This window comes from Morone saxatilis, unplaced genomic scaffold (assembly GCF_004916995.1).
Source record: "Morone saxatilis isolate NCDOM2014 unplaced genomic scaffold, NCSU_SB_2.0 Contig17, whole genome shotgun sequence".
Lineage (NCBI taxonomy): Eukaryota > Metazoa > Chordata > Actinopteri > Moronidae > Morone > Morone saxatilis.
In genome coordinates, this window is record NW_023339729.1 from 10,770,693 (window position 1) to 10,785,045 (window position 14,353).

At 37.3% G+C, this 14,353-nt stretch overlaps 1 protein-coding gene across 1 annotated transcript in view; it reads left to right on the forward strand.

Moving 5' to 3' along the window:
- Nucleotides 1-14,353, forward strand: part of tusc3 (tumor suppressor candidate 3) — a gene marked incomplete in the record, with an annotated part of 92,565 nt that overhangs the window by 75,428 nt on the left and 2,784 nt on the right. Inside the window, 2 exon segments of the mRNA XM_035659341.1 lie at nucleotides 4,108-4,171; nucleotides 6,773-6,847. Of these exon segments, the coding sequence (XP_035515234.1) occupies nucleotides 4,108-4,171; nucleotides 6,773-6,847 (139 nt within the window).

Here is a 14,353-nt window from a genome sequence, read left to right on the forward strand (position 1 = left end):
ACACACACACACACTTTCACACAGACAAATTCTCCCTAAACAGTCTCATTCACAAACACGCATTCACTTACTGGTTTTCAGCATACACATAGCGAAAGCAAAACTACTTACACTGAACGACGCACACACTCTCAGCTCTGCACACTAATGAATGGAACTCCTGCATTCTAATCCATCAGATTAATTGGAAGTGCCTGGCCATGGATTGAGGAATTTTTCATCCCCCAAGCACAGCACTTGCTCATAGCCTTTATCTTCAATTTCTGTTTATGTTGTGGAGGTAACATGCAGAGCTGTGTCTTGCATAATAGTATGAAGCAATGTTTGTTTAGATTTTGTAATTAAAGAAAAATTCTACCTTCCCATACTGATGCATTTGTCTCTCATCAAGCTGTGTTTTTTCTAAGCTTTTCAGGGTGTGTTTAGTAATTTATTTTTCCTCTCCTCAATTTCCTTTAACCTGCCTCATCTACTTGTAGTGTACTTGATTTAGCAATCATTTCCCTAGTGACTGTTCAACAATGTCCTGAAAGGGGGACTGAGCTTGTCTCATTCAATTAAAGTTTGCATATGGGCTAGTTAGTTAGCGTTTGAAAAAGAGGCACAGCTGTGCCAGATTTCAAAAGTACCCTTTTTACTGTACAGTTACTGAACATTTTACAAAGATGCCCTTGGTCTTTGAAACTAGGATGAAATCAAGGATAAATTAATCTTATCCCAGTGCAATATTATTTAATCAGCACTAAATTTCAGCACACAAAAATTTCATGTGCATGCTTGTCCAAAAGCTAAATGCCATCAAGAATGTTGTGCTAGCAAGCTGAAAGATTTCTTTTTTTGTGAATTTGTGTTTTCCAGATTTATTTCCTGTCCATACTACTTACTCTTGTGCTAATGGCATAACCTTTTAAATAACCTGGAATTTAACTAATATAATTAATTTGAGACAATATAATAGAAATTCCTTGTGACACTACTAAGTTGTAATGCAGTTTCTCACAGAGTGATTGGGAATGCAAAAAGCAATCTTTCACCAACTTCCAAATAAAACTTTTCTCATGGTGGTAATAATCAGTTAATGCAGAGCAACAGGTCTGTGTTGAAGACAAAGGGATCTGTTTCAGCCTTGAGCCTTTGTCGTCTTTATGACTGCTTTCAAGTGCAAAAATTCTTCATTTCTCTCCACTGAAGCAAGAAAAAGCTGTCCTCCCTTTACCCCTCCTCCTTTGTCATCTTCTATTCATCTTTCCACCCTCATTCCTGTCTGATAGGGAAAGAAATGAACACAGGGGCAGTCAAGTGGAAAAACAGACCCTAGATGTGCCGTAAACCTAGACGCTAATAATCTGCAGGGATTCAACAATGAGAAACACACTGAAATACTTCCTTCCCTTCTCTCTCTCCTCCTGTTTCTTTCGTTTCCACAAGACTTCCGTTTTCTCTTTGTCTGTCTATCTACTTCTCTACCATCACACACAGACAGATGCCAGTCAAAATAGGCCTCTGGCATCTTATCAAAGAAGCTTGCTTGTGCAGAGTTTGAGTATTAAGCATTGTGCTGTGTGGGAGACTTTCGTAGACTAATGTGTATGATAGTTTATCATTTAATTGTGCAGTGACTTTAAATTTCAGCACTGAAAATACATTTTTGTAAAAAAGTAAAAAGTTGTGAAAACAGGCGAGGTTTGACTTCCTAATTTATAGTTATCATTATTATTAAAACAGTACTACATTTGTTGAGTAAAATATATTTGAATATTGTTTTGTATACATAATCAATGTTATTTCTAACAATACAGCACATATCAACATACATCAGGTCTGCATATGTTCCTCCTGCCACAAAAAATAACTTATTATTGATTAAGAAACGCTTTTCTCTTAATTAGTGTAACACCAGTGATTATCCAACAAATGAGAATTTGGTCAGATGAGAGCATAACAACCAAACAGTCAACCTGCCAACCACACAACATTTATTTCATTTTATTTTGATATTTTTTTATTCCAGTCTTTTTCAGAGCCAACCGATAAATTATCCTCTGCTCCAACCATTTTCTGATTTTGATATTATTTGACTTTGTGCTCTACTTCTGTTCTCTAAAAGATGTGGGAGCAGCATTAATGCAGAAAAGATGAATCAAGAGAGGTGTACAGTTAGAAGCAAGTTTAACAGTGGGAGTCTCCACTGAGCCTGAGTTAATGCCATCCTGTGTGTATGTGTGTGAGTATTCCTGTAGGGTTAGACTGACCTCCCAGCCCACTCAGTGAAACGGTATCACCTCTATACACCAACGCGCTACATGAGAGAAATCTTTATGACTCACAATACACAAGCACACACTCATATGCATGCACTCTTCATCTGATCTGCACACACACACACATGCAAATGACGTATTCATATATTTGTGTGGTTGCCTGAAACACAACCTGCCTTGCTGCTGCCTTGCTGCAAAATAACACATCTCCTATGTCCATCATGATAATGGAAAAGATAAGTTTAAGCCAGGAAATGGACACCATTTTGGCTACCAACAAGTCCAGGCCATCGCAGTTGCCATAAATCAGGGTGCTTTTTAGAAAGAATTCACAAATTCATAATGATGGTAAAAAAATGTGGAAAACTTGTAATCAAATAATGTGCAAGAAGTCGGGTAATGCTCAGAAGTATTTGGAATGTGCAGCTCAGTTTATCACAAGCCATATTTTTATTATTAATAAAGTAGATGTTTAAGACCGATTTAAAACATCTCCTGGCATAGATAACCTGTATGTAATTTATTTAATTTTTTTTACAATTGCAGCTAGACAGCTTTCCAAATCAATGTGTCATATTTTGAATAGATGCTTACTCAGTGGTACCTGTCCGGAGCTTTGCAAAGAGTCTAAAATCATACCTTTACCCAAAGATGGCTCCAGTTGTAAACAAGTAAGATACTTGAGAAGATTATTTTTAATCAAATGTTAAATGACTTTAGTAGAAATGGACTAGTTAAAGGCACCACATGCTTACAGACCAGGTCACTCTACAAGCACTGCATTAATACATAACTGATCAATGGGTAACCGGAAACTATTTGGGGTTGTTCTTGGATTTTACTGCAGCTTTTGATGTCATTGACCCCAGCATTCTTACTGCCAAGCTTAAGTGTTTTAGTTTTTCAACTTAAGCTATTGCTTGGATGAAGCCTTATGTCTCTGGCAGAACACAGCAAGTGTTTTTTAATGGCATTAGTTGGCATTCGATTAGATCATTTACTGTCTTATTCTGACCAGATTGATCATATTGTCACTATGATGACATTTCAAGGAAGTGTTCTGCATGTTTTACCTTCTGTTATGAATAGCGTTGTTCAGTCACATGCTCTGTCTTACCTGGAGTACTGCCCAGTCATCTGGTCAAGTGCTGCTTACAAACATCTAAAAAAAAAACTTCAAATTGCGCAGAACAGAGCCGCCAGATTAGTTCTTCATTGTTCTTTTCATGCTAATGTGTGTGAGATGCATGAACAATTGTCTTGGCTTTCTGTAGAAGCTAAATTAAAATCTACTATGCTATTCATGCATAGTGTTATCTGGAATAATACACCACACTTCAGTCATACGCCTAATAATAATAATAATAATAATAATAATAACAATAACAACAATAATAATAATATCTTCAATTTAAAAAAGCAGCCATATTGTAAATACCGTTATTATACATACCAATATACTGAGCAAATTCCTTTTATGTGAAAAGCTACTTGGCAATAAAATTAATTTTGAATCTCATCATTCTTAAGTTTCAGGGATGTGTGGCATCCTTTTAGGTTCATAAACCATTAGAGGTTTGTCTCTTGGGATGGTACCAGACGTTTACTTTTTCTGTAACTTCACAAAAGCTTATGACCTATTGATTAATTTTCTAAATCCTTTTCTTTAGTCACTAGCTTTACTGTACAGTCTTGTTCTTCACATTACACTCAACCCTCAATTTCCTTACTGTATTCTTCTTTATTTCTTCAATTTAGAAATTTCACTGAGGATGTTACCTAGTGTGACCTTTTTGTCAACTGAAATGAACTAATATGTCCGTCTGCCTCTCTTTCTCTCCTGCAGAGTTATATTCATGGCAGCAGTCAGGCTCAGTTTGTGGCTGAGTCTCACATCATCCTTCTCCTGAGTATCCTTTCACCAACATGTTTGTGATTGTATGTTTCAATTGAAACGAGCTGCTGCAAAATGAAAATCATCCAGAGCAGTTGAACTCTTGGCGAAATGTCCAACAGCTCATCTTGGCAACAAATTCCTTTAATTCTCCATTTGCTTACAAACAGCATCTACAAAGCCACTTTTTATATGCCTGAAACAACATCCAATTTTGCTGTCTGCTACATTTATTCTCAACACAAACCCTTTGTCATCTGTGTGCATTCTCCGTAGGGAGGCTGCCTGTTGGACTGAGCAAACAGACAATACAAAGACAACAGATTGTTCTCTTTTAACTTCACCTCCTTGCCTGATTTGTTCTAAATTCAACCCCTGATGATAGGCTGTGACTGTGTGTGTCTCTGTGTGTTTGATTGTGTACTTATTTGGCAGGATAGATGTTTCTGTTTGTCTACTTCTCAGTCTGCTTGTGTAGCCGTGTGTACTTGCACTGCTGCGTTTATATGTGTGTGGGTAATGATACCGTTCATTCCTAGCTGTTGTGTTTGTCCCCATGGGAAATAGCAGGTCCAAGGTCACACCTGCTGTAGAGCAATATTTGTTTGTCCACGCTTACACGGTTTATTTTTTTATTTTCTGCCCATCTGATTACATCTAAATGAAACACACACACACATTCACACCTGCTGAAATTCTAACACACTTACCCTTGTTGTCTGTGCAGGTGGTGTAAACACATTTTATGACTGTCAGAGATGCAGTTTCCCCACGGATATAGCCTTGTTTAATTCCTTGTACACATGCACGCACACACACCCCTGGTACCACGTGCAGTTGCATAACCATACCATTTGAGCATGAAATAGAAACACAGAAATTTTATTTCTCTCATTGTGATACACTTACTGGCATACAGCGCAGAGTGTGAGTGTACCTAGCGGCATTACTTGTTCTTTTCATTATAGGTAAATGGGTAAGGATCAATCAATTCAACCAGATAACATGAAAAAAGCATTATGTATTAAAGTAATGAAGTTAGATGGCATTAGCATTGTAACCTGACAAACCTGATCAACCTTTCTTTACAGCAGAGGACTGAAAATGTCTCCAACTGTTGTAAATGTGGTGTTTTTAGTGTTTTACCGTAATCCATCATACCAAAATGATATAAATACATCAATACCTTTGTTTGTGTAAGGCTAGAATGCTTAAAAACTGTCTGACATTGGGTAATGTAAGTTGCACAAAGTGGGCCATGGCAAATCATGGACTTTTGTGAACTAGAATCTCATTTGGCATTTTTCTACATTTAAGCAGATTCAGTGGAGAGGAGTAGAAGCAATTGATTGAAATATTAGTGCCAAGGAAAACTAGGATTAGAGCTTTTACTACCCAGTTTCACAAAAGTCCTGGTGAAAATTGTACCAATCATCCTAGATGCTAGCAAGCTTGCTAGCTAAATTTAAGGAGCAACAGCTTTATGGTAGGTGTAGACCGTTACCAGGTCAACACTGACAATTGATAAATAAGATTCTGATATGGTATGTATTATATATTTATAATTATTATAATTTATTGTACGTGGAAATATCTCTTCTGTTTGTGTAACGCTATCATATCATGTCTGATACCATATCATGAAGACGATGCCTCAGCTCCTGTTCTGTATCTTCCCATGTGACAGCCTTTTGTCTGTGTATGCCATCAGGTTTTCTTCAGTTATGTGGATTTGTATGCAGAACATGCTGAAGAAAAAAATCTAATTATAAGCCACACGAGGCTGTGCTTTGCAGTGATTTTAGAACAGCTCTCTAAAATAGAGACGTTCACAATATTGTATGAACTGTTCATAATAAGTTTATGTCTTCATTTCAAGAAGTCATATAACTTATTACTGAAGTCAAATCAAGTCAGTATCACAGAATTTCTTAATTGGCACCTCTCCACAGTCTGCTGCATCTGTCTTCAAAGACCCTTGGAGAACTCTCCAAAAAATGTTAAAATGCAAAGAGGTTCTTGCAGAGGAAATTCAAAACAAGATCTCCACCTCTCCATGGTCAGCTGCATCTGCAATAGTTAAAATAGAATAGAAATGACAAAAATGTAAAAAGTATTTGCAATAAACAGATTAATCTAAATTGGCAGAACAGATCTCACCTACAGTAAACACAGTCACAATACTTGAGAGTATAATTTGCACAAACGATGGCCATGACTGTGACATGTGTACTCTGTTCCCTTTGTTAGTCTGTTACGTTTGTAGAGTTGACTTGAGATTGTTGCCATGTGATCGCTTGCCCTCTCTCACAAAAAAAAGACACAAAACTGTTTGTGATTCATTTGAAAACACCCTTTATCCTTTTTACGATACTTATGAAAAGAGAGTGTGACCCATCGGCAAAGTGTCTCCTGGTTTAATTTTAATTTCCTGTGCTGTTATTGTACATGCGACTGATGTTATTGCTAATCTGCTTGAGTGCTTCTGTGCACACATATATGTGTGTATCTGTAGGTGCATATGTGTGTCCAGCAGTTCTCCCTGGGGCAGTGTGTACTTCTATGTTCTTCCTCTCCTGTACGCCAGTGTGTTGTTTCCTTGACAACCTTGTCCCAGATGCTGCAATCACCATGGGGATGGTGCTGCTAAATGAGGCTGCCACCTCCAAGGGAGACGTTGGCAAGAGGAGAAGTAAGTAGACATTTTTTTTTTGTAATTTTTCTTTCCTTTTTTAAGTTCCTCAATTTTAGTTAGGGCTTTCTGAGTGAAGCAATTGTCAGGAGTGTAAGCAATGTTTGTGTTTAAGCTGAGTGGCATGATTGTTATAGATTCCTTGTAACCAGGTAGGTGATTTAATCCATGTTTCAAGAGATAGCACTAGTGCTGCAGTAGACTGCACTAAAATTCTATAATCTGTATAACGATGTTTTATAACTAAGACACACAACCAAAACACATTAAAGAGTTAGCCATTTTAATGGGTTTACACATTTGCACACAGATATTGTTCAGCTATAAATGTGCTAATTAATTAAAATGTCCCATAGTCGAAGGCAAGCCACAAGTTCCTTTATGAACAATAAATTCTCCTGGCTGCTGTTTACATTTTGCCCTCCTAGATCTCTCAGACTGCATCCTCTGACTGCAACATTAACAGCAGGGAAATCCTTTTTCCCGCTCAGGATATTGTCTGTCATACTTACCTGAGTGGTGAGAGGATTTGCCTTCTTTAAGACCAGACTTGCACTGGCCAAACTTCATAAGCAGTTATTTCTTTGTGAGGCCTCTTCCTGCCACTCTCCATCACTAGAAAATAACATTTCATTACTTGGCTTCCCAACCTCTTCAGGTTACACTGAATAGGACAAATGTCTTTTGAGCCTCTCCATGTGCTTGGTGCTCACTATCCTAATTCTTTAGTGTATGTGCTGTAATTTCCAGCTCAACTTTAGCAGTGAGTAGCAGTCCTGAAAGACAATTGAAGAACACATGGTACCACTTTACAACGTGCCGTTTCTTTGTGGGTGCACAGACTTGTCCAGATATCATGCGTTTTTGGTTTGAGTTTTTGATCTATTTCTTCCCTCACTTAATACGCAATAAGAGTGAATTGGAGTAACAGGAAGAGAATGTGAGGACGTGCAAGCATAAAAAAAAACTACACATAAAAATGAGTTGTCTTGTAAAGAAGTAAAATGTTTACATCCAGTGTTTACTCACTGTGTGCTTGATTTCGAGCAATAGTAAGATTGAGATGGCTGACTGACTCCTGTCCTCACTTACTCACACACGCACTCCATGCATAAATGAACCATTATCGCAGTACTTTCATTAGTGTGACGTGTATTTGCATAACTGTCAATTAGCTGGAGCAGCTCTGAAAATGAGAAGCACTTGTTTCACTTTCCAGTTAATCACTGAAATGACCTCTCACCTGCCCCATAACTGCCTCTGAATACACAACTACAGTATTTAGATATATCTGTGGAAAAGCTTGAGTGACTTTGGTTTTCAAAGACCCTTTTTATTTATGTCCTCCATGATAGCCTTGGTTGATAAACCTTGACTAGCATATAGATTTGTGTGGTGTTATCAGAATAAACCTGATCTAGCTTAATAAGGAAATGATTTAGTGTGCTTGTTATTACTCAAGTTAATCTTGAGACAATTACAGTGAGTTATCGCATGGTCTCACCTGAGTCTGTGTGTGCGTTAAAAGCACAGACAGTAAGTCAGTTTGACACTGAAAAAAAGCCTCTAATTTTCTTCCGATACATCTAATGTTTTTGTCCTAACATTCATGTAAGAGACACAGTTACTCTAAACAAAAACGAAATGCACAGAAATTACAGTTGGAGTCCAACTGGGCCTGTCTATGAGTTGTCCAATACGTAAATGCAAAAACTGATTTACTATAGTCTCAGTTTGTGAGTGAAGGAGAGTTTAAAGGCACAGTTCAATGTTGATCGGCAAGCTCAGAAAATCAGAAATCAAGGACCTTTTTTTGTCACCTTTGATTTTTGTTATCTAAATAGACTGCTTATTAATAAAGAATAATTTCATTTCATTTCATTCTATTTTTAAACACAAGGCTGCACTTCAACTAATTTGTGTTTTAAGTATAATGTTGGAAACATTATACTTAAAACATTAGTTCCATTTTAATAATACTTATAATGTTAAACAAATGGAATGATGCAAAGTTGTGCTCAGAAGGAATTAAAAGTACAGTTCATCACAGCTGGTGGTAGACCTTCACTGTAGCAGATCAGTTGGTAGCAGAAACGCAGACACACATACCAGAGCAGGTGGAAGATGTAAATCGGTGTGGTTGATAATTCACGTAGATTCCCACAGCACCTGCAGCTAAATCCATACTTGTAAATGCCTCATCGAACACATAAAATCCTAGTTGTGTCTTAACACCTCTATTAACTTATGCATGTTCATGTCTCTCATCTCCTCCCTATTCGGTCCTATCTCCTTGATATAACGTCCATATACAACTCATTTGCAACAGCAAATACATTTGGAAGGAAAAATAATGCCCTAATAGTGATTAAGACGAGTAGAATTTCTATGAGACAGGGTTGCCCCATTTATTTTTGTTGTCATTAAATAATTTGATATTTTGCTAAGTTATTAATTCTGCCCTTTTTTCCCTTTAAAAAACATTTATTTGACTTATTTCCTTTATTATTTGTATCACTCCTTGATCATATGTTCTCTTACCTACAAATAAAGCTCTGTGTATTTGCACCTGCTCTTGAGAAGCTGCAAATTTTCAGTGCAGATCTGACCCTCTTGCAAACCTCAGTCCTTGCACAATCAACCACAGGTGCATTAAGTGGTAGAGGTGCACTTCACTGATTACACTGAAGGTGAATCTCAGATAACAATCAAACTTCTGGACCAGTGTATCTCTGGGTGCAAAATGTGTCTGAAACCTTGTTTCAAAGGCCTCCCTTTTTCATTCTTGGATATAAAAATGGAGGGTCTTCGTAACCTGTCCCAGAGTGTCCCAGATGGTTTAAGTACCAGGATTTCCATGCTATTTGAGACAATGCACATTGTTTTACTATAAACCATGTATTGTTTTTAATGGTGCAATTTAAACAATTTTAAGAAGATACCCTTGAATCTATGATTGGTTATGTTATTGGTATCACATTGCATTGTTACTGGCAGTCTTGAAAAATTAGCACCGTGCAACTTTAATTTGCAAAGAGGATGTCTGTACTACAGTAGCCCTTGGTGTTTTTATACTTCCTCTTTTTATATGCTTTACATATTGGGAACAAAATGTCTACTTTAAGCAGTCAAGCAGATTTCCTCAAACGTCTGAGCAAGAGGCATACAATGTAGAGGTCACAGAGGGGATGATTCATTGATGTCAAATCCGTCATGTGGAGTTCTGTGAAATTTTTGTTACCCTGTCCAAATCAAAAATCAATTCTGTGGCACTAGTGGCCCCATGCTGGGGATTGTAATACATAAGATTACGAACACAGACATGGAAATTACAGAGGTCAGCTTTAAAATGCTACATGTAGGACCTTTTGACATGTGTTGTAATTTCTTTGTCAAAAGAAAAACAAGGCACACCAATAAAAGAATTTGATATTAATCCCTTGACTGAAGGGCAGATGGCCCCTGACACCTCCTGATGACTCTTGTCTGGAAGTGTTGGGTGTAGCACTGTTCATCATTTCAAATGGGAGATGGTCGCTTGACCATACTAATGACATACTGGTTTTCAACCTTTCTTTTACTGTCAAACCAGTTTCTTTATAATCTGTATTATAAGAAGGGAAGTTAGATATTAGATGACCTCTACTGGTAATTACCTCAAACAGGGAGACACAGTTACAAACAAGTGGATTTTAATTAGTTAGTGTGATGAAAAAGAAACTCGAGAAGCCTTTCAATTGCCTCGGTGAGGCCACACACTCATGCATACACATGCACACACTAACAAACTCGAAAGGCAAGATTATCAAATTTTTGTTCTACTTTACCCATGAGTTCTCCTTGAGATCTTAAAGCATGGCAATTAAAATGATAATGACTTTATAACTACCTCAAGACTTGTTTCTCAGTATCAGACTGAACAGGAACACACACTCACATACATCTACATACACAGACACTCACGCATGCATGCTCCCACAATTATCACCACTGTAATGCCAACATATCATGTGTTTAGCAACACAGACTCATTTATCAATTCTCTCTGTGCTCCATCATTTCCAACAGGTCTCTCGCTTCCTTTCTCTGTTCATCTTTTCATTCTCCATCTCACTCTATCTCTCTCCTATTCCTTTCCTTCTCTTCTTACGTGTAGAAACTTGTATTTTTATTTTAATTACTTTAATTCAGCCTATTTCTTCGTATAACCGCCACCTGCTAATTTCAATACACTGAAGTAAACACATCAGGCAGGTTACATTTCCAACAGTGCAAGCATGCCAGTGCTTAAAAAAATCTGTTACATAAAGCACGCACAATATGAAGACACAAGCTTGCATGGAATAAACACACCACTGCCATTGGACACACAAATTAAATAAGTGCATTATAGTGCAGCATAAAGAATAGTCATCTGTCAGTAATGGAGAGAGGATTAGGCTTGAATGTGTAATCACTGGATGCGGGTGTTAAATCCCTGGCATATAGCTTCCATACTGCTGAGTGCAGCTACAGGAAGTTATTTGCTGCTTCCATGCGCCTGTGCGCAGGAAATTACAGTGTGCATACTGTTTCTCAACAAGGCAGTTTCTCAACAAGTAAATGGAGTTATAAAACGAGATAGAGCGAAGGAAAATGAAGGTGAAGAAGTATGAAATGTGAATAAGAGTGACACATCAATGACGGGGAGGGGAGAATGGGAAAGAGAAATTGAAGAGTCAGGAAAAAGTGAGATTGGTCTTTGAAAGAGCAAAATTACAGTAGAGAAGACTTTATAGCAAGGACCCAACCCAAAAATTACCACATCTCTCTGGTGAAATGTCAACATGCTATATAGCAGTACTGATTTATCAGAAACTTCAGTTTCAAGAGTCAAAATGAAATCCAGCCTACCGTAAGACATGACCCAAAAATGCAAAGGCTTATGGTGTATCTTTATGCAGCTCCTAATTTTATGATACTGACTCTCGCAGACCTATGAAGGACCAAACTATAAAAAATAGATGTTGACATATAAACAAAACAAATAATTATGTGATAACAAAAGAACCAAAGAAAAAAATAATTGCTCATTTCCGTTGTTTCTTTATTAAAAAGAACTAAAGAAGGGCAATTAGTTTTCACTGCCTGCACATTACAGCATGCTTCACCTTAAAACCATACAGATATACACAATATAGATGTGGTCACATTTACACAAATGAATGTACGTCCAGTAAGCTTGTTTGTGTTGGACATGGTAAACAAACCGGTAACCAATAGTCCATTAAACATTTATCTAAAAGCCCTGGGGCCTTAATTATCGTTTTCGAGATTAAGTAGAACTTACTCAGAAAACTACACAGAAGTAGTTATTTATAAAACATTACTGGAAATGAGCTTATCACAAAGAAAAGTTGATGTTAAGTTTTCCTGCTGGTTTGTTTTGATTTTCAGACTCCTATGTGTCCAAGCCTGTGGTGAACTTTGGATTACCTTTATGAACAGTGATAAGAAGGATGCAGGGTGTCTACAACTAAAAACAGGATTCAATGTTCTGTAAATAGTGTGTCAGATTAGAAAGAAGTAACCATGGCTAATCCTGACTAAACCCTCTTGTGCTTGCAATATATAAGGGGAAACCGCTGATTGTAAAGCAGGTTCCTTCAATTTTAAGTTAATTTGAGATTTATAGATCACAGGAGTTTAAGTTACAAATGGGCTTCTCAGTTCCTGCTACTTTTGTTATGCTCAGTGTCTTCTTATGAATCGGACTTAAGTACACTGTTGGAAATTATCTTAAAACTAAGTTCAAGTATAAATTAATTTTTATAAATGAGGCTCCTTGGTTCGCTTGGGTAATGTGAACATTAACAAGCCAAACACAAACAGCAGCAGTGAAACAGTGTGGGTGGTTGTATCTTTAGGTCTAGTCAGTTAATGTCTCTTAGCCTGTTGCTAATCAAAGAATAAATAAATAAATATATTTTATATTATAAAATAATAAATAAAGAGCCATTTAGCATCACAATATCTGTTTATATTTGTTCTCCTAATGTGATAGGCTTACCTTAATATGTTTATTGGCTTCCTCATGCTGGGGAAATGTACATTTATTTTCACCATGCCAGTATATCATAATTTGAATTGAGCCAAATCATACAGTCAAAAGAGGGATTACCACCTTTGTCATTGAGGGAAATCATTCAGCTTAAACAACTTGTCATTTCGCCAAGGTCATAAATCACTTATATTAGCATGCTTAGTGTGTGTGTGTGTGTGTGTGTGTGTAAGAGAGAGAGAGTCATTATCTATGGAAGCATACTAAGATACCTCTCAGTCATAATTGATGAGCTATGGGAAATACATCCCACTATAGTTAATGAAGATACACAGACGTTCTGTCGCTCATACACTCGCAGACACATACGTAGATGTGGCAGCCCAGGGAACACAGGGGCATAAGTGCCCTCCCTGGAGACGCACTATCAAATATGCAGTGCTCTCAATCCAGTCACTCACTCAATGTCACACACACACACACACACATACATACACACACGCATTCAGGTTTGTATTACAATACTTGCTTGAATTAGTTATCAGTGTAACCTTTTATTTAATAAATATATATAATATACCTCTAAAAAATATATATTTAATGTAAAGAATGAAAAAAAGTGTATTATCCCATGTTAGTGATGCTCTTAGGTCCTCACAAAAATAGAATTTTAAGAAAGCACTCCCACGCATACGTTGATTGCTGGGCCCTTTTGTGTGTTTGTCTATCTAAGTGTGTGTACCTGCAGTAGAAGCATTAGGACTTGAATGTCATGCCAATTGCGCTCTCTCTCTCTCCCACACACACACCGACAACACAAGACAACCCCTGAGGTTTGTGTGTGTGTGTGTGTGTGTGTGTTTGTGTGTGTGTGTTGAATTGTAAATGTATTATATGTGTGTGAAGTAAAAAAAAAAAAAAAAGGAGTTATAGTTCGACATTGAGCAATGGCTGCAATAGTAGCCTTATACACACATGCATTAAAGATCACAGAACACACACAGAGAACACACAAACCACTGGAGCCCTGAAAATGAATGACAGCACATACACACAAATTGACACTTATAATCTGTCTTACATTTTCCCAGCCAAATCTTTTGTTCTGACATTGCCTCTCTCCCACATACACGCATAACTTTTCATACAAATACATGCACACACACACACACAGTGGAGAACAAGCGCATTTAAAATGCATAACTTTTAAAAGTTATCAAAATCTTCCTGTGTTAATTCCTGTTCTTTTATTTCCTCCTTAACCTCCGAAGTGTCAAGACAGAGGTCGTGTAGTAGCTCTATTGCGTAAATTAATTAGTGTGTCATATACTCATAGTAGGAACAGTTAATCATTTGTATGTCAGGTGGACTTATTTTTGTTCCATTGGTTTGGAGAAGAGATATGCCGGCTGTGCGTCTCACTGTGTGTGTGTGTGTGTGTGTGTGTGTGTGTGCTCGCTGTTGGT